Source organism: Giraffa tippelskirchi, chromosome 10 (genome assembly GCF_054371585.1).
Source record: "Giraffa tippelskirchi isolate mGirTip1 chromosome 10, T2T-mGirTip1v1.2.pri, whole genome shotgun sequence".
Lineage (NCBI taxonomy): Eukaryota > Metazoa > Chordata > Mammalia > Artiodactyla > Giraffidae > Giraffa > Giraffa tippelskirchi.
In genome coordinates, this window is record NC_137284.1 from 62,822,450 (window position 1) to 62,843,650 (window position 21,201).

At 37.5% G+C, this 21,201-nt stretch overlaps 1 protein-coding gene and 1 long non-coding RNA gene across 49 annotated transcripts in view; one reads left to right on the top strand and one right to left on the bottom strand.

Moving 5' to 3' along the window:
- C1GALT1 (core 1 synthase, glycoprotein-N-acetylgalactosamine 3-beta-galactosyltransferase 1) overlaps positions 1 to 10,262 on the top strand; it is a 53,255-nt gene extending 42,993 nt beyond the window's left edge. For 13 of the 48 annotated variants that reach the window (XM_081531607.1, XM_081531602.1, XM_081531608.1 and 10 more), the window contains one exon: positions 2,950 to 3,777. In XM_081531607.1, coding sequence (XP_081387733.1) covers positions 2,950 to 3,168 — 219 coding nt within the window. In that variant the 3' untranslated portion in view covers positions 3,169 to 3,777. Of the gene's footprint in view, positions 1 to 2,949; positions 3,778 to 8,119; positions 8,192 to 9,316; positions 9,489 to 9,876 lie in introns of those variants that run through there. The other 35 variants (XR_014066108.1, XR_014066105.1, XR_014066110.1 and 32 more) reach the window with 5 other exon arrangements.
- The window catches only part of LOC145522703 (uncharacterized), a 91,433-nt gene that overhangs the window by 19,721 nt on the left and 50,511 nt on the right, over positions 1 to 21,201 (bottom strand). The window contains exon 3 of the long non-coding RNA XR_014066134.1: positions 8,678 to 8,829. This is a non-coding gene — a long non-coding RNA (uncharacterized LOC145522703). The remainder of the gene's footprint in view (positions 1 to 8,677; positions 8,830 to 21,201) is intronic.

Genomic DNA, 21,201 nt, shown 5'->3' on the forward strand with positions numbered 1-21,201 from the left:
AAAATTTTATCTAGCAGGTTAGGGTGTGAAATACTGTAGTTAATCAAAAAGTTATGTTCTTATGTTAGTTGTTCAGAACTTTTCATGCAGTTCCCTTTCACACTGCCTTCTCACTTCCTTAGAAGTGAATCTGTTCCTAGGAATGAAATCTTTTCCCTAGGACTACAGTCTATTCCCTAGCAGTAGATTTTTTTTTTTCACAAGAAAATTTGGAGTCAGTCTTAATACAGTGGATTTAAAATATAGTGAATTTTCAAATATTAGAAAACATTCCTCTATGTGTGAAATTGCCTTTTTTATAGGTCAGAAATGATCAAGTATGGTTTTAGCATATTAATTCTTCAGTTTTATTTATATTAACTGTAATCCATTTGAAACTTACTAGTTTATATTGTTGATGTAGAGAACTCCTGATTTTTCCAAATTGTTAACTAATTATTCCAGTACCATTTATTAATAGTCCTTTTTTCACTGCTGATTTAAAAATACCTCCATTATTATCATTCACTATAGCATTACTTACAGCCGGGTCGATATCTGAGATTTCAGTTCTATTGCATTGTTCTATTTGGTTTTGGCTCAGTACCATATTGTTTTGAACCTTGTAGCTTTACAAAGTCTTCAAATTATTAATCTAATACTGTGTCTTTTCTCCTTTATTGCTCCCTCTCTTTTTCTTTTAAATTGTTTTGGCAACTCTCAAATTTTTTACTTGTGCATAAACTAATTACTTTAGGAACAATGGATATCTTTGCCCATTATTTTTTAAACTTCCTTTTAGGTCCCTTAGTAAATTTTTGTAGCTTTCTTCAAGTAAATCTTTATTTCTTAAGTATCTCCTTAGGTTTTTAGTATCTTTGTTACTCTTCTAATTGGTTTCTTTGCTTAACACTTTTAAACTAGTGTGTATATGTATATATATATATATATGAAAGCTTTTTTTTTCCCTAAGCATCTTTAAAATCTGGCTCTGTTCCTGGATTTTTTTATTTCTGATGATTTTTCACTCGACTGTCTTGAGTTTTGGGGGTATCCATAATCATATACAGAGAACTAGGTACTTTGTTTCTAAGGATTATAGCTATTCTATTATATTGCCTTTTATTGCTTATAAATATTAACTAAATAAATAATAAATAAAAAACTGTTAACATTAAGCAGTTATCCTGGCCATCCAGTAAAAAAAAAACAGCACAATGGAGTGTCAGCACAATGGAGTGTAACATAATTACTGCAGTAAATCTAAGCAAAATATTATTATAATATTTCAGAGTTATATAAAATTGCTTCCAGAGAGAATCCAGTAATTTAAATTAACCGCTGTTGTTCTAGTCTTTAGTTTACTATGCACTGGCCATTATAGTAGCCACTAACCACATATGACTATTGAGTGTTTGAAATTTAGATGTGCCAAGTACTAGAAGTCATACTTGATTTCAAGGACTTAGCACAAATAAAATGAATGATTTCATCAATAATTGAGAAAATATCGATCACATATCTAAATATTAAAATAATATAGATTTATTCAGTTAAAACATACTCAAATTAATTTCATCTATTTCTTTCCACTTTTTAAGTATGACTGCTGCATTTTGTGGTCACATATATCTACTGGATAGAGCTGGTTTGATGATAACAAGTTGACTTATCTGTTTACTTTTCATATTTATTTCTATTTTTGAATTCCCTAAAAGTGTAAAAAGTAGACACCAAATAATTTTTCAGTGTCTACATGTTGGTCCAAGAAACCCATCTATTCAGTGTTTGTTTCAAAGGGGAGTTTAGAGAAAAGGCCAGAGAAAATACAATGGACAATTTCTTAATGATTTTTATTGCATTGTAAGCTGCATACTTCCAAACATGAATTATTAAATGTTTGATTTGATGGATCACTATGAATCTTCTCTGGGAACTTGCCTGACTGTTTTTCTCCATGGGTCATTGCAAAGACAGTAGATAGTCTTAAGTTTTCTTGGAGTTATCTGAGTGAAACAGTCTCCAGATGCCAATTTTGACCCCAGAATGACCTTGTGACTCACTACTTAATTCCGGGACCAGTTTTTAAAATTCTGTCTATTTTATTCCTTTTTTATTCTTTTCTGCTTTTGTATTTTTGTTGTTATTTTGTTTCTATCTTCTTTGCTTTAACTGCTCTCATGCCAGATCAGAAATCTATGAGAATTATAGAACTGAACAGAAGTTTAACTGAGGGCCACCTGAATGTGATTATCCTGTCAATGTAAGCTAACATTTATTGAGCATTTACTACAGGTAAAGCATGGTACCAGCCATTTTATACACATTGTCTCCTTTAAGTAACCATCTTTTTTTGCACGTGGGGAAATTGAAGCTTATAGAGATTAAGTAGCTTGCCCCAGATTATACACTAGTAGGCAAAATATGGGCTCAAACCTAGGTATGACTTAGCACTTCCTCTCTTAAATACCAGATTGTCTGGGTTGATGTATCGATGAAGTTTTAGCTTGCAGATACATTACGGGCAAGGCTTTGTAGTCACTGAATGTTCTAAAGGTGTGTTTCTGAGGCTGAGCCAAGCAAAAATTTATAATGAGAAAATCATGAAGAGAAAGCAAAACTTGGAGAAATAGAACTTTGTCCTTTGTATAGCTGACTCTTTCATTTGAAGAAGTCTCAAGGTTTTCTATGTTTGGTTTTTTTGGAGGGGTGCTAATCTATAGGATATGAGAGAATTTTATTTCAGTTAGATATACTTTAGCAATTTCATGTTTGATTTTACATTGTTGGGAACTCTGAAAGCACTTGGTTTCTTTCACAGGTCTAATAAAGCGTGTGATTCTGCTTAAGTTTGCCAGCTTTAATGCTTTCATTCTGTTAAAACTAGTGTTTCCTTTTTTATCAGTATGTTAATACTGTGTGTAACAATATGCCATTTATTAATAATGCCTGTTTCTGCTACTTTTTTAGGGTCCTGGTTGCTGTTCCGATCTTGCAGTTTCTTTTCACTATGTCGATCCTGCAACTATGTATGAGTTAGAATACCTCGTTTATCATCTTCGTCCGTATGGTTATTTATACAGATATCAACCTGCCTTACCTGAGAAGATGCTAAAGGAAATAAGTCAGATATACAAAAATGAAGATACAAAAGTAAATCAGGAGCCCTTGAAAGAACAACATAAATGAACAGAGGTAAAATGTCTAGCATTGCACTGAAAAAGAACTTCTCCGTTTCTGATATAGAACACTGGAACCCCAGTGAGGAATTCTTTCCAAGTGAACATTCCATATTAGAAACCTTTCGTATGAGTGACTGTAAACTGAAGCTTTAAGTGCGCTGTGAAGTCTGTTAAAATGTGTTTTGATACAGTAATATATATATGTATAAGAAAAACTTGTGTTTTTAAAAGGGTGGCCACGGAGAGGGACTAGAAAAGAGATTCGTTGCCTGTTCCTGACCACATGTATTATTTTCACTGGGAAATTAAAAGTTAAATTTGCTAAAACTACACTGCACCATGTTAGTAACTCACACACGATGCTGAACAGATCTGCCTTAAAGAAAATTTAGAAGGAAATATTGTTGCTCAGTGTTGTCTGTAGACTCAGAACGTGAGTTTATGTTTGCAGTATGATATAAATGAACCAACCACCCCCTGACACTCACACGTACAGTTTTTGTCTAATGAAAATTTGCTGTGACTATTTATAATTGGTAGTATTTCTTCCAGAAGAAGGTAGAATAAGAATGGCACTTGTCCTTAAGTGCATTAATAAAACCACATTTTGAAATTATCATGGGCCTTGACTGTATTATATACTTCATTCTAATTAATAGTTAATCTGTGGAGATCCCCTTGCCTCTTTTCTAAATGTGCTTAACCATTCTCAAATGCCATTCTCAACTATTAATATTTATTTACTGAAAGCATTGATAGCATTCTATAAACATGCATTTTTAAATATTTTCCTAGTTTTACCCATTATTAATTATGGGTAACTAATGAATAGTAAATTTAATGCTATTTGGAGATGCATTTCTTATAATAGTGCTATTCTCAGGAATCACTAAGTAACATTTTTAACTGATTATTTAAAACTCTGTCCAACTACATAATTATAGTTCCTTTCTTTCTCATGCTGTTCAGAGATGAGAACTTGTTTGTGCCTTTCATAACTTGTTTAAAGCAGAGGTTTGAGATTCATTTTTAGGTTCTGAGGTGGCTGTTAGTTACACTGGCTAAATAATTTGTAAGATTTTGACCAGAGCTAATTAAAAACATAAAAAAATGCAGAATGCTTAAACATACTGAAATGTGTCAAATATTAAAAGACCAAATACTTAATTTATGAATAACACTGAATTTTGATGCTGACTTCTTTGAGGATGATTGTTTTTGTCAATGGACAGTTGGAACAGAGCAGAATACCCATTCAAGACTGTTATCAAAAACACATAAATGTTTCATTCTAATTTTGGTGACCCTCTATTTAAAGAATTTCTGGAAGGAAGAAAAATGTTAAATTTTAGTTGTTTTTAGCAACTGTCATCTGAGTGTGTCATAACAGAATATACCTTCTATATGATTATCTTAAATGTTACAAATAATTTACATTTCTCTTATGTTTTATCATAATGCTAATTTTATGTGGCTGTCATGCCATTGATTCTGCTGCTTAGCTAAATAGTTTATATTTATTGTGCCAAAATATGTCAAAACCAAGACCTCTTTGCGTTGTGTATTTGAGAGGATGTTCATCCTAGTGGCTAATGATGGATTACTCTGTCAATATAGTGAAAACTTACACTAGTTTTTACCTATTAAATGTTTTTTTGTTATTTTCTTGGTGATATCAGCTGCCAAACTTTCAAGGCATTCTATTCTTTGAGCAACTTTTTACCTTGGTATGAATATGAATTTACTTGCAATCCATATACGCTACTTTTCTGTACTAGAATTATAAATTGTTTACCATAAACATCCAAAAACCTTAAAATTGACTCATACGCAATCAGCATTGTGATGAATCCTGGGGTCTGGAGTCAGACCACCTGGGTTTAAATTCTTGTTCCGTCACTAGTTTTGTAGCCTTGAGCAATTTACTTAATCTTAACTTTGTGCCTCAATTTCCTCATCTGTAGACGAGGGACAGGACTACTACCTACCTCACAGGATTTTCATGAGGATTAAATGAGTGAATATGTGTATGGCTTTTAAGAACACTGTTTGTCCCAGAGTATGGAGTGCTAAGTGTAAAGTTTTCTTATTATTCTTTACCTTGGAGTATAAATATTTATTTTAAATGAATGAGAAATCTGCTTTAATCAAATCAGATTTTAAAGGAAATATTTCATACATTTCTTATAATAAGTAATAGCTAGTTTTTATTTGATGCCTACTATACACCAGGTAATGTGCTTAGATACTCTGTGTTAATCCTCACAAATTGGGGGTTACTCCCATATTATAGATGAGAAAACTGAGGCTCAGAGAACTACAGTCATTTTTCCACTGACAGAAAGTAAGTAACAGAGCTAAGATTTATACTTAGAGCCTGTGTGTTCTTTGCACCATGTCAGCCTTGAGGTTAATCATGAGACATTATTTCCATTTTTACTTAATGACATGTGACATGTGATACATTGGCCAATAGTTGTCAAATTAACCAGCCAGATGGTCATAATGATTCTTAAATTGTGGTTCATATACTCTTGCTTGGGAACTTGTTAAAATGGAGGTTTCAAGACCCCAGTTCCAGAAATTTTGATTCCTTCTTGGAACCCAGAGGTATGCATTCTTCCCAGATACCCCTGGGCACTGGTTCTCAAAGTGTAGTCCCAACCCACAGTGTCAGCATCATCTGGGAACTTGTCAGTAATGCGTCCTGGGCCTCACCCCAGACCTACTGAATTCTGAAACTCTAGGGATGGAAACAAGTAATTATGTTTAAACAAGCCCTCCAATTCCGCGTCCCCCCCCCCCAAAACCTGGTGATCTTATGCAAATCATCCTTATAATACACTGAGGATTACTTCCCCATAAGTGTGGTTATCTTTCAAAATTTAGATACAGCATAGTATAATGTAGTTCTATACTATGGATCTAATATAGCATCACACTATATTAGTAAAAGACTAAAGATAATATAAATATATTTAGTAAGAGACTAAAGATAATATAAAAGGTCAGTGAATCATTCATTTCACAAAATCCTTTAGCTTCTTCAGGGTGACTAGTATCAGGGCCCACAGTAAAATATGAAGTTTAGTAGTTTCATATTAGGGCAGAAAATGTTCAGTAATTACTAATAAGTACACATTAATTCATTAAAAGCATACCCAAATGAATGTCGTCAAAAATGTCCACAATTGGTGGTAAAAAAATTTTTCAATAGAGATAGTAAAGTACTATTGTATAATATGCAGAATGTTTTTCTGCTAATTCTATCAAAATTTCATCACCTTCAAGGATCAGTTGACTGTCCTATAGAACGTAGTAAAGCAAAAAACTCTCCAAGTATTTAATAAAGCACATAAAACCAGATTTGATGAGGATAATGACTTACTCTCTTTTAAATGAAGATTTTTGTCATCTGGGTAAATGACTTTAGTATGGTCTTAAAACAGGCTTCGCTGTCTTTTGTTCTCCAATAACAATATACTTGTATTTCAAGTGGGAAGTTTGTAGATGATACAAAGCAGATTTTTCCCCAGAGTTCAGTTGTTTTCAAATACCTTAAACTTAGAGGAGTTTCTGTTACATGTAAGAAGATTTGGAAATAAATGACTGACCAGGTTTTAATATTTTAAAAAGTATGGTAATTGAATTTGAGCATTAAAGTTGCTAATTGGTTATTTTCATAATTGTTTGAGTATTAATTTTTCACTTCCTTGAGCCTGTTATACTGTATTACTACCAGATTGAGGCTTGAGAAATCCCTCATTTGATAGATTAGATGAAGTCTACCCTTTTATTCTTTTAAATTTTCATTTCTTTAGAATATTTCACTTCTTTAGAATATTGACAGTTTCTACATCTTTGTATTTATTGCCCATGTTTGTTTCCTTGAAAACTAACTTCCACTTTCTAACTACTCCTAATGCTGCCCTCACAAGATTAATTCAGCTATTCTTAGTGATTAGAGTTTATATATATCACTTACATAATTTTATACCTATTGATTTTGTTTCCCTGAGATTGAAAGTAAAAATTTGTCTTAAGAATAATGCCTGCTGGCTCTCAGGATACTTAACCTACTTAAAAATCTACAATTTTAAACTAATTTTAGATAGTCAATTAAATGAAGTAAAATTATTTAAAATTATTTGGATTCTTCCACTCCCCAACTTCCCTTTTTCTCAAAAAAAAAAAAAACAAACCCTCATTTGCCTCATTTCACTGCTTATTTATAGTAGGCTTGACAGAAGCGTACTTAAGAAATCTGGGGGACAACCTGTGGTTTATGTTGTACTAAATATAACTCTATTGATTAAAAAGATGGCTTATGTTTATATATTGGAGTTGAAATAGAAATTTTAGTTCAGGTTAGAATGAGAAATTTTATAAATTCTCTTTAGAGAAACCAACTCTAAAACTAGTTTCACAGTTGCATAGGGCTCTGTTTCAACTCCTTTACCTCTCTAGTTTTTAGTTTATATCAGCGAAGTTTAAATAACTTTACAGGGCCCTGCAGGATCCATATAAAGTATATTATTAGAGGGGAACTAATCTTACTGCTAAGCAGTGTGTTATATTGCCCAGAGAATGTTTGTGTTTTGAAATTTAAAAATTATGTAACGTAATAGTATCATGAATGATTTTAAAATGTCTGGTGAATTGCTTATTTTAAGTGATCACCAATAAGTCAGAAAAAATGTATTTTTAAATGTTTTTTAAAGTGCCTTTTGAACATTTTTAAACAATGGATTTAAACAACTGCATAAAATAAATTACCATTTTAAAGCTGCTTTATCTGATTATTTTTAACTGATGTAAAAGTTGTGGGAGAAACATTGTCTTTAATGGGTAGTTTTGGGGTTATTTTACCAAAAATATTAAACAGTTTTCCCATCAAAGTTATTCTATTTAAATAGGCTTAAATAATTTTTACTGCAACATGTTATTTTTCTTTAAAGCAACAAAATATTCCACCTTTGATTTTGAATAATCTACATTAAAAAAACAGAAACACCTATGCTTTTGTCCAGGTAAGTGTGTATCTGTGTATATATGTTTATAGGTATACATATATGTTATAGAAAGAACATGCAGAAAAGAACATATGAAAAGAAAAGATTGCTTTCCTATTTCTTGCTATACTTTTATCTGTCGTGTACACTTGAAAAATGTATTTATTCAACTAATTATTTATTTGCATAATTGTGCCCAGAATCTACTAGCAATGCAGAAGTGAACCACATATATAAGGTTTATGTTCTCCTAGGGCCTAATTCTACAGCTAGGCAATAAACAAGGTAGTAGATGAAGGAACATGATGTTTCATAGTGGTGTTAGGAAAATAAAAGTGTGATATGGTAGAAGAATTTTCTGGGTGGGGGGGTCAGGGGACACCTCTGAGGAGGTAATATTTGAGCTGACCTGAATGACAGACATTTTATATACTTCAAAGATATTTATATCTGAAGTTCTTTGCTCCTACAATGTAAAAAAATAGTAATAATATTGTTTCCCACCTCTGTTTAATCATGCTTTGGGCATAGGTGAAGGCTCACTGCCTTGTCTTTCCTCCTCCTATTCCTGTAGCACTGGAATCACACTTCTGGTAACATTTAGGTTGAATTTCACTTTCCATTGTTGTTGTCAGATTGTAGAGCAATGGTAAAATCTAGACAGAAGTTTGAAAGAGAACTAATGATTCAGTTTTTCCTTTAGTTTTATGCAAGGATATCATCCTTATAACTGTACTGTTCAGATAAGACTAGAAAGGTACGATTATTTTAATAGTTGAATTTTTTCTTTATTATTTGTTAGTTTTTCATACTGGTAAGATTTATGCAGTAATTTTATTTGATGAGATTGAAGGTATATGCTTAGAGTAATTAGGCATAGAAATGATTTGTTGTTCATAAAAATTAATTTTTACAACCTACTCACCTGGTTGAATTTTCCCTCACTTCTTGCCTTTGAATTCCTGGCTCTTTGAACCTTTCCCTATTCTCTTCTTCTCTCATCCCATGTCTTTGCTTTTTTCTCTCCTTCGCATTGGCAGCAGTACTTTTGTTTCTTTAGGCTCTTTTTTTGGTCCCCATTTCCTATCAGCAGATGTGTTTTAAAGATTTTTTTTTTAATCACGTGTTTTTTGTGAATTTCAGTTCCCTCCCACCAGCTGAAGAAACTTTCCTAGAATCAACAGAAAGGAGAAGGAAGAGAAAATTTCCTAGAACTAATAGAAAGGACTCAGAGAATACATGTCATCAGAATCCTAGAATCTTCTCTCTTGTATGGAAATGTTTCCTTCTAGAACCTACCCCTCCAAAAATATGGGTGCATTTCTTTTTTTTTTTCAGTACTTGAAAACCAGTGAGAATCTGCCTTACTGTTTTTAACCCCAAATTGGTATCATCTTGTCTGGCAAAAGTGGTTTGCGAGGCTTTGAGTGGTGCTCTTCGTGGCACCCTTGTGGCACCCGTGGGTTTCCCTTGTGGCTCAACTGGTAAAGAATCCACCTGCAGTGTGGGAGACCTGGGTTGGGAATATCCCCTGGAGAAGGGAAAGACTACCCACTCCAGTATTCTGGCCTGGAGACGACTGTATAGTCCATGGGGTCGCAAAGAGTCGGACATGATTGAGTGACTTTCACTTTCATTTTCATCATGGCAGAGGTATCTCTCCGGAAGAGAATCACAAGTATTTTCTGTTTTATTTGAAACAGTGAGGTGGAGAATTCTCCTCTGGTTGGCTGTTCCCAGCTTTTCTGTGTGCTGTCATCTTGTGCTGTGACTTCCACCTACTACCGTGTTTGGTCCTGAGGAAGGAACTTGTCCTCTCCCTTATGCAGCAGAGCAGAGACCAGATGTTCCTGGATGTTCCAGAATAACAGAAGAAAAGGTGCAGAGAATAATTTATGAGAGCTGCCTAGAAGGATTGGGATCCTCTTGCCGCTCACCAGACTGTCTTTTCCTTGCCTTATTTCCAAAGCACCAGCAGTAGCTGAACCACCCCCAATAGAAGCATTCCAGATACTACTACATTTCTATAGAGTGTCCACCAAATTGACATGTACCCTGTGTAAAATAAAGAAATTCTTCCTTCACCCCAGGTTACAGCTCTCACACTTCACTTCCTGCTGGAGAACTGACTCCTCCCCTGGGAAACTGACAGAAAACATTCACTGTCTTCAGAGGAAATCCCATCTTTACCCAGAGGAGTGTGGTCTGAATTTGTGGTCCCCATGTGGAAATACCCAGTAATCTGTGAAAGTGAAAGTTGCTCAGTCATGTCCAACTCTTTGCGACCCCATGGAATTCTCCAGGCCAGAATACTGGAGTGGGTAGCTTTTCCCTTCTCCAGGGAATCTTCCCAACCCAGAGATTGAACCTAGGTCTCCTGCATTGCAGGCGGATTCTTTACCAGCTGAGCCACAAGGAAAGCCCAAGTCTTCAGAGGAAATCCCATCTTTACCCAGAGGAGTGTGTCTGGATTTGTGATCCCCACGTGGAAATACCCAGTAATCTGACTTCAGTGTATTTCGTGAAGTCTGTATTGTTCATTCTTAAATAAATCCCGTGTGGAGCAGCAACAGCCAAAGCCAGGTGAAGGCACACCGGGCTAAGCCCTGTACCTGTTCTGTCTCACCACATTAAGGGTTTTAAACTGGTCTTAGGATCCAATTTCAGCTATATATTCACTTCACTATAATAGTCATTAACCTTGAAACTTAACAGAAGTTACTTGATAACTTCATTTATATCATTTTCCTCTTTAAAAATTAGCCACTTTCAAATCTTCATCTTCTTTAAAGTGGCAAAATTTTAGAAGTGGAAGCAGAACAAAAGAATTAGGAAATAATGAGTGAATCACCTGTGTTTTCTTAGTGATCCTAAATTAGACATGTGCCCTGCTATTTCTGCAATCTGTAAGTAATAATGACATTTGGTGTTATTTTCCATCTGAGAGTCTCATAATTTTACCAAGTTAAACCTTCTTTTCATGTTTTATTGTCCTTACACTCTTAGGCTACTAAATCCTCAGATTTACCAAATGGAAGGCTGTTCAGAAGTCAAGTGACTCATCAAGTGAAGCAGAACTGAGTGGTGAAATTTAACCTGAGCCTGAAATTTCAAAACACACCAAGATCCAGTTTCCTTTTCTGACTTAAAAGTGGGACAAAATGAAAACTTACTTGGTGCTCACAAATTTTAAGATCACAAATGACCTCATTTAGGGCTAATTGATTATCTCATAATACTGTAAATAAATTTGCTCTCTAATAACTCCAGTATTCTGGCCTGGAGAATTCCATGGACTGGATAGCCTGCTACTGCTGCTAAGTCGCTTCAGTCGTGTCCGACTCTGTGCGACCCCATAGACGGCAGCCCACCAGGCTCCGCCGTCCCTGGGATTCTCCAGGCAAGAGTACTGGAGTGGGTTACCATTTCCTTCTCCAGTGGATGAAAGGGAAAAGTGAAAGTGAAGTCGCTCAGCTGTGTCCTACTCTTAGCGACCCCATGGACTGTAGCCTACCAGGCTCCTCCGTCCGTGGGATTTTCCAGGCAAGAGTACTGAAGTGGGGTGCCATTGCCTTCTCCAACTGTATAGCCTATGGGGTCGCAAAGAGTTGGACACGACTGAGCAACTTTCACTTTCACTTGTTAAAGAAATCCAAAGAAGATTTTCGCTTTTATGGAGAAGGTAAGAAGAGTAAAAATACCATTCCACAGCATTGATTTTGCTGCGATGGAGCCATTACAGAGACAGAGCACACCCTGCCAAGAGGGGGGAGAGTGGCACCACCAAGCCCTTCCCCAGGGACTACACCCAGCATCCCAGCATCACACCACCCTCATTTTGAATTGTGTCTGTTAGCATCTGTGCTCCATCTCAATTTATTTTGTGCATCTGTTAGCAAGATGTGTCCTAAGGTAATTGCTGTTTTGCTTTATGCCATTTCAGCTTATGAAAGCTTTCGTAGGAACACTCCACTTTCAGAAAGCCAGGAAACCTGTATTTAGCTGGCCACTAGGTAAGGACTGCCCAAGGAGATGGCATGATCTTGGCCAAGGTAGCTCTCTTCAGTTGAGGGTAATTCTTGGAACTTGATTGAGAACCGTCAGCTGCCCACACTCCCAGCAGCTGGGGAATAAGAGGTGCCTCAGACATGCAGGGGAGACTGGACCCCACCTCACGGTGTCCACTACAGAATCTCGGTAAAAATCTGGCCATGAAAGCTCACCTGTGGCTTCTGTCTTCAGTCTTTTATCGTTTTGTTTTCTTTTGGCTCTTCAAGAGTATCCAGACCTTCCCACTTTCTCACCCTTTATGCTTTGATTTTTCAATGCTTTAAAACATTCCCAGTTTAAAGATTGAGAGTGAAGCTAAAACAGTACTTGCCTGAGAACTCCTTAGATTGCTCTGACCAACTCCCAGGTATGCTTTGCTCAAAAGAATACTGTTCTGAACCAATCTGGGCTTCTGAGAAAAGTCAAATTGAATTGAGTAGGCAGGAAAGTTGGGTGCTGCCTGGGCAGTGTGTCTAGGATGGTCATGGAGATTGCCCAGGGCCATCAGTTCTAAAATTGTCTTCATTCATAACTACCTCTGAAACCCTGGTGTTGCTCACCCGTCAGTGTCATTCACTTTGCTCTTGGGGTGAACTGTTTCCTTTTGTTTATCACGTTGTGTCTGAAATTTCCAGGCTTGACTGCCTGATACCTCTGACACCTCGAGGTCAGGTCAGCCTGCTGTTCCTCTGTGTCTGTGAAAGGGCATACATGTGAAGCTGGCATCATTCCCGCCCTGGTTTTTACCTAATATGCGAGCTGAATTATACCTGTTGGAGCTGTAGTAAAAGACATGAGGGGTACTAACACTTGCCTGGGGATTGCTGAAAACCTGTTGATAACACAATTGAAGAATGGATGTGGGCCTCTGGGGTAAAGGAGTGCTCAACTGTGAAGTAGATGGGCAGTTACAGTAGATAGAATTTGTAAAATAGTCTCCCCTCTCCAAAAATCTCCCAGCCTAACCCCCAGAACCTGTGAATCTGAGGAAATAGCACTTCGGTGATTCTGTTGTGCTAAAGTATAGTTAGCCATGCTGTGCTGTCGTTCAGTCATGTCTGACTCCTACAACCCCATGGACTGTACCCCGCTAGGCTCCTCTGTCCATGGGATTCTCCAGGCAAGAATACTGGAGTGGGTTGCCATACCCTTCTCCAGGGGATCTTCCCAACCCAGGGATCCAACCCACGTCTCCTGCATTGGCAGGCAGATTCTTTATCACTGAGCCACCTGAGAAGCCCAAATCATAGTTTACTTTCTTAAAACAGGGAGATTATCTGGCATTATCCAGATGAACCCAGTGTAATCACAAGAGCCTTTAGGAATGGAGAGCTTTCTCCAACCAGAGTAGAAAAGGACATCAGATCTGAAGCATGGATCAACTTGACACCCTGTTGTTGCTTTGAAGCTAAGGGGGACCACGTGAAAATAAAGATGCACATCCTCTAGCAGCAGAGCGAACCCCAGCTGACATCCAGAAAGAAAACGGGGTCTCAGTCCTCAGCTGCGAGGGCCTGAGTTGTACTATCATCCTCAGTGAGCCTCAAGTGTATTTTTTACCCACGCCACCAGATAAGAGACCCCGAGCATGGAGCCTGTCTGGACTTCTGACCTACAGAACTGTGAGATTACAGATTGGTGATGTTTTAAGCTGATAAACGTGTGGTAATTTGTTACTGCAGCAATAGAGAGCTAGTACAGTAGCCAAAATTAACAAGTTTACTCCTCACTATTTTGTAAAGCCCTGTTTCTTTGGAGAAAATTAGCATCTGCCTCTAAAACCAGTCTGTCAGAAGGGAGGGTAGCCTGAGATCCAAAACATATTATGCATCATTATGCGCTGACCTGAGCTGGAGCTTTATGTCCTGTAATCCAAACACCTATCCTATGTGGCAAATGCTGTTAGCATCCTAATACCATCATAGACTGCTGACTGGTGTTCACAGAAACTACGTGATGAGTCCAGTGAGCTCTCAATCCCGGCACACACTAGAATCACCTCATGAGCTTTTGAAATTCCTGTGGCACAGTCCTGAGTCAGTGCAGTCCAGGCCTCTGGCATTTTAATTTTTTTTTTTTTTTTTTTGCTTAGTTTTAGTCACAGGGCTTATTTATTTATTTACTGTTTGTTTTTCTTCCAATTTTATTGAGATGTAATTTAAATATAGCCATGTATAAGTTTAAGGTATACAGTATAATAATTTGACTTATATACATCATGAAACGATGACCAAAATAAATTTAGTGAATATCCATCATCTCACATAGACTCAACATTAAAGAAATAGAAAAACAAATGTTTTTCTTGTGTGAAAACCCTTAGGACTTTAACTTTCAGTTATAACATATAGCAATGGTATCTTTATCATGTTGTACTTACATCCCTACTACCTGCATATCTTATAACTGGAGGTTTGTGCCTTTGGACTGCCTTCTTCCAGTTCCCCCTCCCCAACACCTACTACCTCTGGTATCGGATATTTGTTCTCTTTTTCCATGAGTTTACATGTTTTTGAAATATTGCTGATCTATTGCACTCTCTTAGTTCTTGGTATACAATGTAATGATTCTGTATTTCTCCACATTTCAAAATGGTCACCATGATAAGTCAAGTTACCATCTGTCACCATACAAATATACTACATGATTATTGACTCTATTCACCACTTTATTACACATTTCATACACGGAACTCATTTTTTTGTAACTGAAAATTTGCTACCTCTTAATCTCCAGCACCTATTTCTCTCATCCCCCACCTTCTGCTCTGGCAACCATCTGTTCATTCTCTTTTATCTGTGACTATTTCTGTTTGTTCATTTGCTTTGGTTTTTTTAGATTCCCAATGTAAGTGAATCATATGATATTTGTCTTTGTCTGACTTATTTCACTTAATACCTTCTAGGTCAGTCTATGTTGCCACAAATGGCAAGATTTCATCTTTCTTTTTTTTTTTGGATGAGTAGTAGTCAATTGTATATATATACTGCATCTTCTTTATTCATCTACTGATGAGCACTTAGGTTGCCTTCATACCTTGGCTGTTGTAAATAATGCCACAGTGAGCATAGAAATGCACCCCTGGCACTTTTTAAACCTCCTTTGATGATTCTGATGTAACCAGGTGATGTTTGAGAACCCCTGGTTTACATCGTGGTCCCTGCACACTTGTGTCAGAGTCCCTTTGAGGGCTGGTGCAGGCACAATTGTTGTCTCTGCGACAACCATCTCCTACTTTTTCATTTACAACAGAGTCCCAGTTCTGTTCCAGTGGCTATGTGCCTTACCTTAGGGGATAAATCATAGTCATCTCAATTTTATACTCTAGCCACACTATCCCATTGCACCTCCTCAAAAACCTTCCTGTCTCCTTGCAGCTACAGGCAACCAGTAACACAGTTCTGGCCAAACACATGTAAGGAGACTCTACCATGGTGTGGAGTTTCTAGGAAAGATTTTTCTCCTGGAAAACAAAGAAGGGACATCAGGAGAGCTGTCTGGTGCCATTCTAAAATGTGATGGTGAGAGGATGTGCTCCAGGGAACAGCATCAGTCATGGCTATGAGCTCTCAGGTGCGAAGCTGATGTGCTGAGACAGTAGCGTAGAAAGAAAGCCTGGGACCCTGATGACCTCTGAACTGCGCCAGCCCTGGAACTGTAGACTTGTTACGTGAGATAATTGTAGTAGACTTGTTAGTAGACTTATTACGTGAGATAATTAGATTACTATTGTATCTTCTGTTGGTTGCACCTGCAAGCATTTCTAACTGTACACAAGGCAATATTAAGTAAAGAAATAAACTGGAGAAAACACATCTACAACTTTTGAATTGAAAAACAACAGCTATGTTTGTAAAATGTGTATTTGTGTATAAATTGGGAAGTAATGGGTGTGTTGGAAGAAAAGCTATGACAAACCTAGACAGAGTGTTAAAAAAGCAGAGACATCACTTTGCTGACAAAGGTCCATTTAGTCAAGGTTATGGTTTTTCCAGCAGTCGTGTATGGATGTGAGAGTTGGACCATAAAGAAGGCTGAGCGCTGAAGAATTGATGCTTTTGAACTGTGATATTGGAGAAGATTCTTGAGAGTCCCTTGGACTGCAAGGAGATCAAACCAGTCAATCCTAAAGGAAATCCTGAATATTCATTGGAAGGACTGATGCTGAAGCTGAAGTTCCAATACTTTGGCCACCTGATGGGAAGAGCTGACTCATTGGAAAAGACACTGATGCTGGGAACAATTGAGAGCAGAAGAAGAGGGCAACAGGATGAGATGGTTATGGCAACACCGACTCACTGGACATGAGTTTCAGCAAATTCTGGGAGATAGTGAAGGACAAGGAAGCCTGGCGTGTTGCAGTCCATGAGGTAGCAAACAGTCAGACATGACTGAGTGACTGAACAACAACAATGAGTCTATGGGGAGGGATGAGGGAAGAGAGAGAGTAGTCAAAATAGCACTCACTTTTTATAAAAATTGCAGAGCGTCTGAAGGATAACAGCTCCCAGGGTCTCTGAAAATGCTCAGAATAATCAGTTCACACAACTTTTAATAAATATGCTAACTCCACATATCAGAACATACCCTAGTTATCTAGAGATATGTAGAGACAAGATCTCTTTCTTTAAAAATCTTACAGACTTACCGTTTGGAGTGTCGTATCTTCATCCTGACCCCCAGAGCCCTCTCCATTTAAACAATTTAGAAGTAATTCAACACACAGAAAGTTGTATATGAGCTCCTTGAAAAGAGCAGCCATCTCCCTTTTGTTTGTTGTCCTATCCATCGTTTAAAGCACAGTGCTTAGAACAAAGTAGAAGATGTTCACCCAAAGTCAACTGCAAAGTCCCAAACACCCAGATAGCAAGTGCCTTCTTGGGAACTGGTGTTTTGTGAAGCACCTGGAATGTGTCATTAGTTCATTCTCTCAGATAAAGCCCAAACACTGAAGAGGAAAGTACTTTCTAAAGGTCACGGAGCTAAACAGTTGCAGAGCCAATTCTGTTTGTATTTATTCCCTGCTCTTCTTCCCAGATTCATTTCTCACAATGCTCAATTCACCCTTCCTTCTTTATTTTTTGGTGGTTTAATTTTACTGAAGTATAGTTGATTTACAGAGTTGTATTAGTTTCACGGGTACAGCATGGTGATTCAGTTATACATATAAATGTGTTCAATCTATTTTAGATACTTTTTCTTGTATAGATTTTCACAGAATATCAAATAGAGTCACTTGTGCTATACAGGAGATCCTCACTGTTTATCTTATACTAATATATGGTAGTGTGTTTATGTTCATCCCAAGCTCCTGGTTTATTCCCCCCCGCCATGTTTCCCCTTTGATAACTGTCAGTTTGTTTTCAATATCTGTACGTCTGTTTCTGTTTTGTGAACAAGTTCATTCATATCTTGTTTTAATTAGTTTCCACATATGAGTGATTTCATATATTTATCTTTCTCAGTCTGACTTACTTCACTTAGTATGATAATCTCTAGGTACATCCACATTGCTACAAATGGCATCATTTCATTCTTTTTTTATGGCTGAGTGAACACAGCTTAGTGACTAAACAACAACAATGAAGTATTCCATTGTATATATGTACCACATCTTCCTTATCCATTCCTCTGCCAGTGGACATTTAGGTTGCTTCCATGTCTTGGCTATTGTAAATAGAGCCACAGTGAACATTGGTGTGCATGTATATTTTTGGATTATAGTTTTCTCCAGATATATGCCCAGGAGTGGGATTGCTGGATCATATGGTAGTTTTTTAAGGTACTGCCATACTGTTCTCCATAGTGGTTGTATCAACTTACATTCCCACCAACAGTGTAGGAGGCTTTCCTTTTATCTCCACCCTCTCCAGAATTTATTATTTATAGACTTTTTTTTTTTTTTGGTGATGCCTTTTTTGACTGGTATGAGGTGATACCTCATTGTAATTTTGATTTACATTTCTCTGGTAGTTAGTGATGTTGAGCATTATTTCATGTGTTTTATGGGCATCTGTATGTCTTCTTTGGAGAAATGTCTATTTAGATCTTTTTCCCACTTTTTTAAATTGGGTTGTTCTTTTTTTTAACATAGAGCTGAATGAGCTGTTTGTATATTTTGGAGATTAATCACTTGTCCATCACTTTATTTGCAAATATTTTCTCCCATTCTGTGGATTGTCTTTTCATTTTGTTTATGGTTTCCTTTGCTGTGCAGAAGCTTTTAAGTTTAATTAGGTCCCACTTGTTTATTTTTGTTTTTTATTTTCATTACTCTAGGAGGTGAATCCAAAAAGATACTGCTGCAATTTATGTCAAAGAGTGTTCTGCCTATGTTTTCCTCTAAGAGTTTTAGAGTGTCTGGCTTTACATTTAGGTCTTTGATCCATTTTGAGTTTATTTTTGTGTATGGTATTAGAGAATGTTCTAGTTTCATTTTTTTACATACAGCTGTCCAGTTTTCCCAGTACCACTTATTGAAGAGACTGTCTTTTCTCCATTTTATATTCTTGCTTCTCTTGTTGTACATAGTTGTGTGAGTTTATTTTTTCTGGATTTTCTATGCTGTTCCATTGATCTGTATTTCTGTTTTTGTGCCAGTACCATACTGTTTTGATTACTATAGTTTTGTAGTATAGTCTGAAGCCAACTCCATTCAAACCACCTTTCTTTAAAACTTAACTTCCAACATATCTTCTCTATGAAGATTATATGGAACAGAGAGGAAATTCTTTACCCTCAGCAAATAACATTCTGCCATTTAAAAGAAAAAGGTGTACATCGTAACAGGGATTCTGGTCTATGATGGATAAATATCAAGAGAAAGACTTGCCTAAATATCCTTAAAATGTGGATGAAATCAAGCTTAGTTAGGAGGAGCTGCTGTTTTCATAGTGCAGACAGTTCTAGCTGTCCCCTTCCAGGACATCACTTAAGAGCACCATTGATCAGTGTGGGATTTCTGCTGTGTGAGAGCAAGAAGACCTCCTCCCCAGTTCAGGCAGATAGGATCTCAAAGATAGTACTCGGATCCTACAGATCACATTCAAGAGTTCCCAAACCAGTAAGTCCATTCCAAACCTCAGAGAACTTATTTGAGGATCGAACAAACCAACAAGGAAACAAACTTTACATAGCAAATGGAAATATGTTAAAACTGCTATTTCTAGTAGGGTCAAAGAGTGAAATGTATGGGTCAAAGAGTAAAATGATCTTAAAAATAAATTTAGGAAACCTTTTTTTAAAGAAAATCCCGTTTTCCCCAGATTCACCAAAGAGATGTTTCTTACCTTTTGGCAAAGTTTTTATAAACTGGAAAACAAACAACAACAAACAGAGGATTCAGAATTCAAGCTTCTTAACTGCTCCAATATCAAAAGAATTAGTGGATCATCTGAGAGGGAAGTAAACCTTTTCCAATGAATTGAAGACATATATTCTTGGTTGTGAGTTGGCCTCCTGTCCAATAATAAAACTGACACATTTTCCCTGTTGAATTTCTAATTGACAACTCATTTTTGGAGGACTATGTGGGGAAATAACAACATATCACCCTAGTTTCTTGCCTCCAGTGTTGTTTAACCCTTACACTGTGTAGATGCAGACACTGAGTCTCAAGGAACTGGGGGAGTTCCTTCACTTGATGGAGAGAACTCAGCCCTGTGCTTCCTGCCAACATCACTGACAGCCTCTTACTTCTCAGTGACCCTACGGTGCTTGCAGAACACACCTGCCTCCTGCCTGTGCTCACTGCCTTTGCACGTTCTCATTCTGTGTCTCCAACTGCCCAAGTCCTCCTTGTCTCCATAGGCTCAGTTCAGATGCTCCAGGGAGCTCCCACCACTTCTTCCTGTACCTCCCATGGCACTTGTTAGAACCGTTTAGTGTATGCCTCTTATCTCCTATTAAATTGATTGTACTTCTTAGAATGCAGGGACTCAGTCTGTGTCTCTGTGTCTTTATGTGTCTTACAGTGTCCAGGACAAGGCCTTGGACCTAAAGTAAAAGTGAAAATGAAAGTCGCTCAGTCATGTCCGACTCTGCGACCCCATGGACTATACAGTCCATGGAATTCTTCAGGCCAGAATACTGCAGTGGGTAGCCTTTCCCTTCTCCAGGGGGATCTTCCCAACCCAGGGATCGAACCCAGGTCTCCCGCATTGCAGGCAGATTCTTTACCAGCTGAGCGACAAGGGAAGCCTTTGAACCTAAGATACAGTCAATAAATGTTGGTTGTCTGAATGGTTCTCCTGGGACCCCATGGAAAAGAGCCCCTTCATACAGGGAGAAGGCTGTTCTGACCAATTTGGACCTGTATCTTAGGTCCAATAAATGTTGGTTGTCTGAACGGTTATCTGCTCCAAATTGGTCAGGACAGCCTTCTCCCTGTATGAAGGGGCTCTTTCCCATCGGGTGCCAGGAGAAGCACAATAAACCAGGACTGCAATGGCATAGGCAAAGCTATCTACAGGCAACTTTCTTTCCTATTCCTGAGCAACTCCCTGACACCCCAACTGCCCCCAACCACCCAGGCCCTTGTTTTTAATATTGTTGCTGGCCAAAATCTTGGTTTTCTCTGACCACCGAAGCCAAATAAAATATATGGAGACAGAGTTTGGAGGAAATAGAAAGATGGCTTTAATTCTCAGCTGATGGAGGGGGGAGCACAGTAGGCTCATGCCTCAAGAACTGTGCCCCCCACCCCGTGAGAAGTCTAGGGGCTTATATAAGATAAGGGCTCACAGTCAGGAGTCAGTGATGAGGAACAAAGGTCTTAGGATCTTAATTTCTTCCTCTTGCATTGTTTTAAAGACAGTCGTAAACTGAAGTCAGTAACCCAGTAATTGAGTCTGGCAGTTTGGTGGCTCTGTGGCCTTCTTTCTGATATGTAACTACAAGGGAAAGGGTGTTGTAATGCTAAACACCAGATACAGGATGCATTTAGCATAGAGTCAAAGGAAAATAGATGTGAAGTGTAG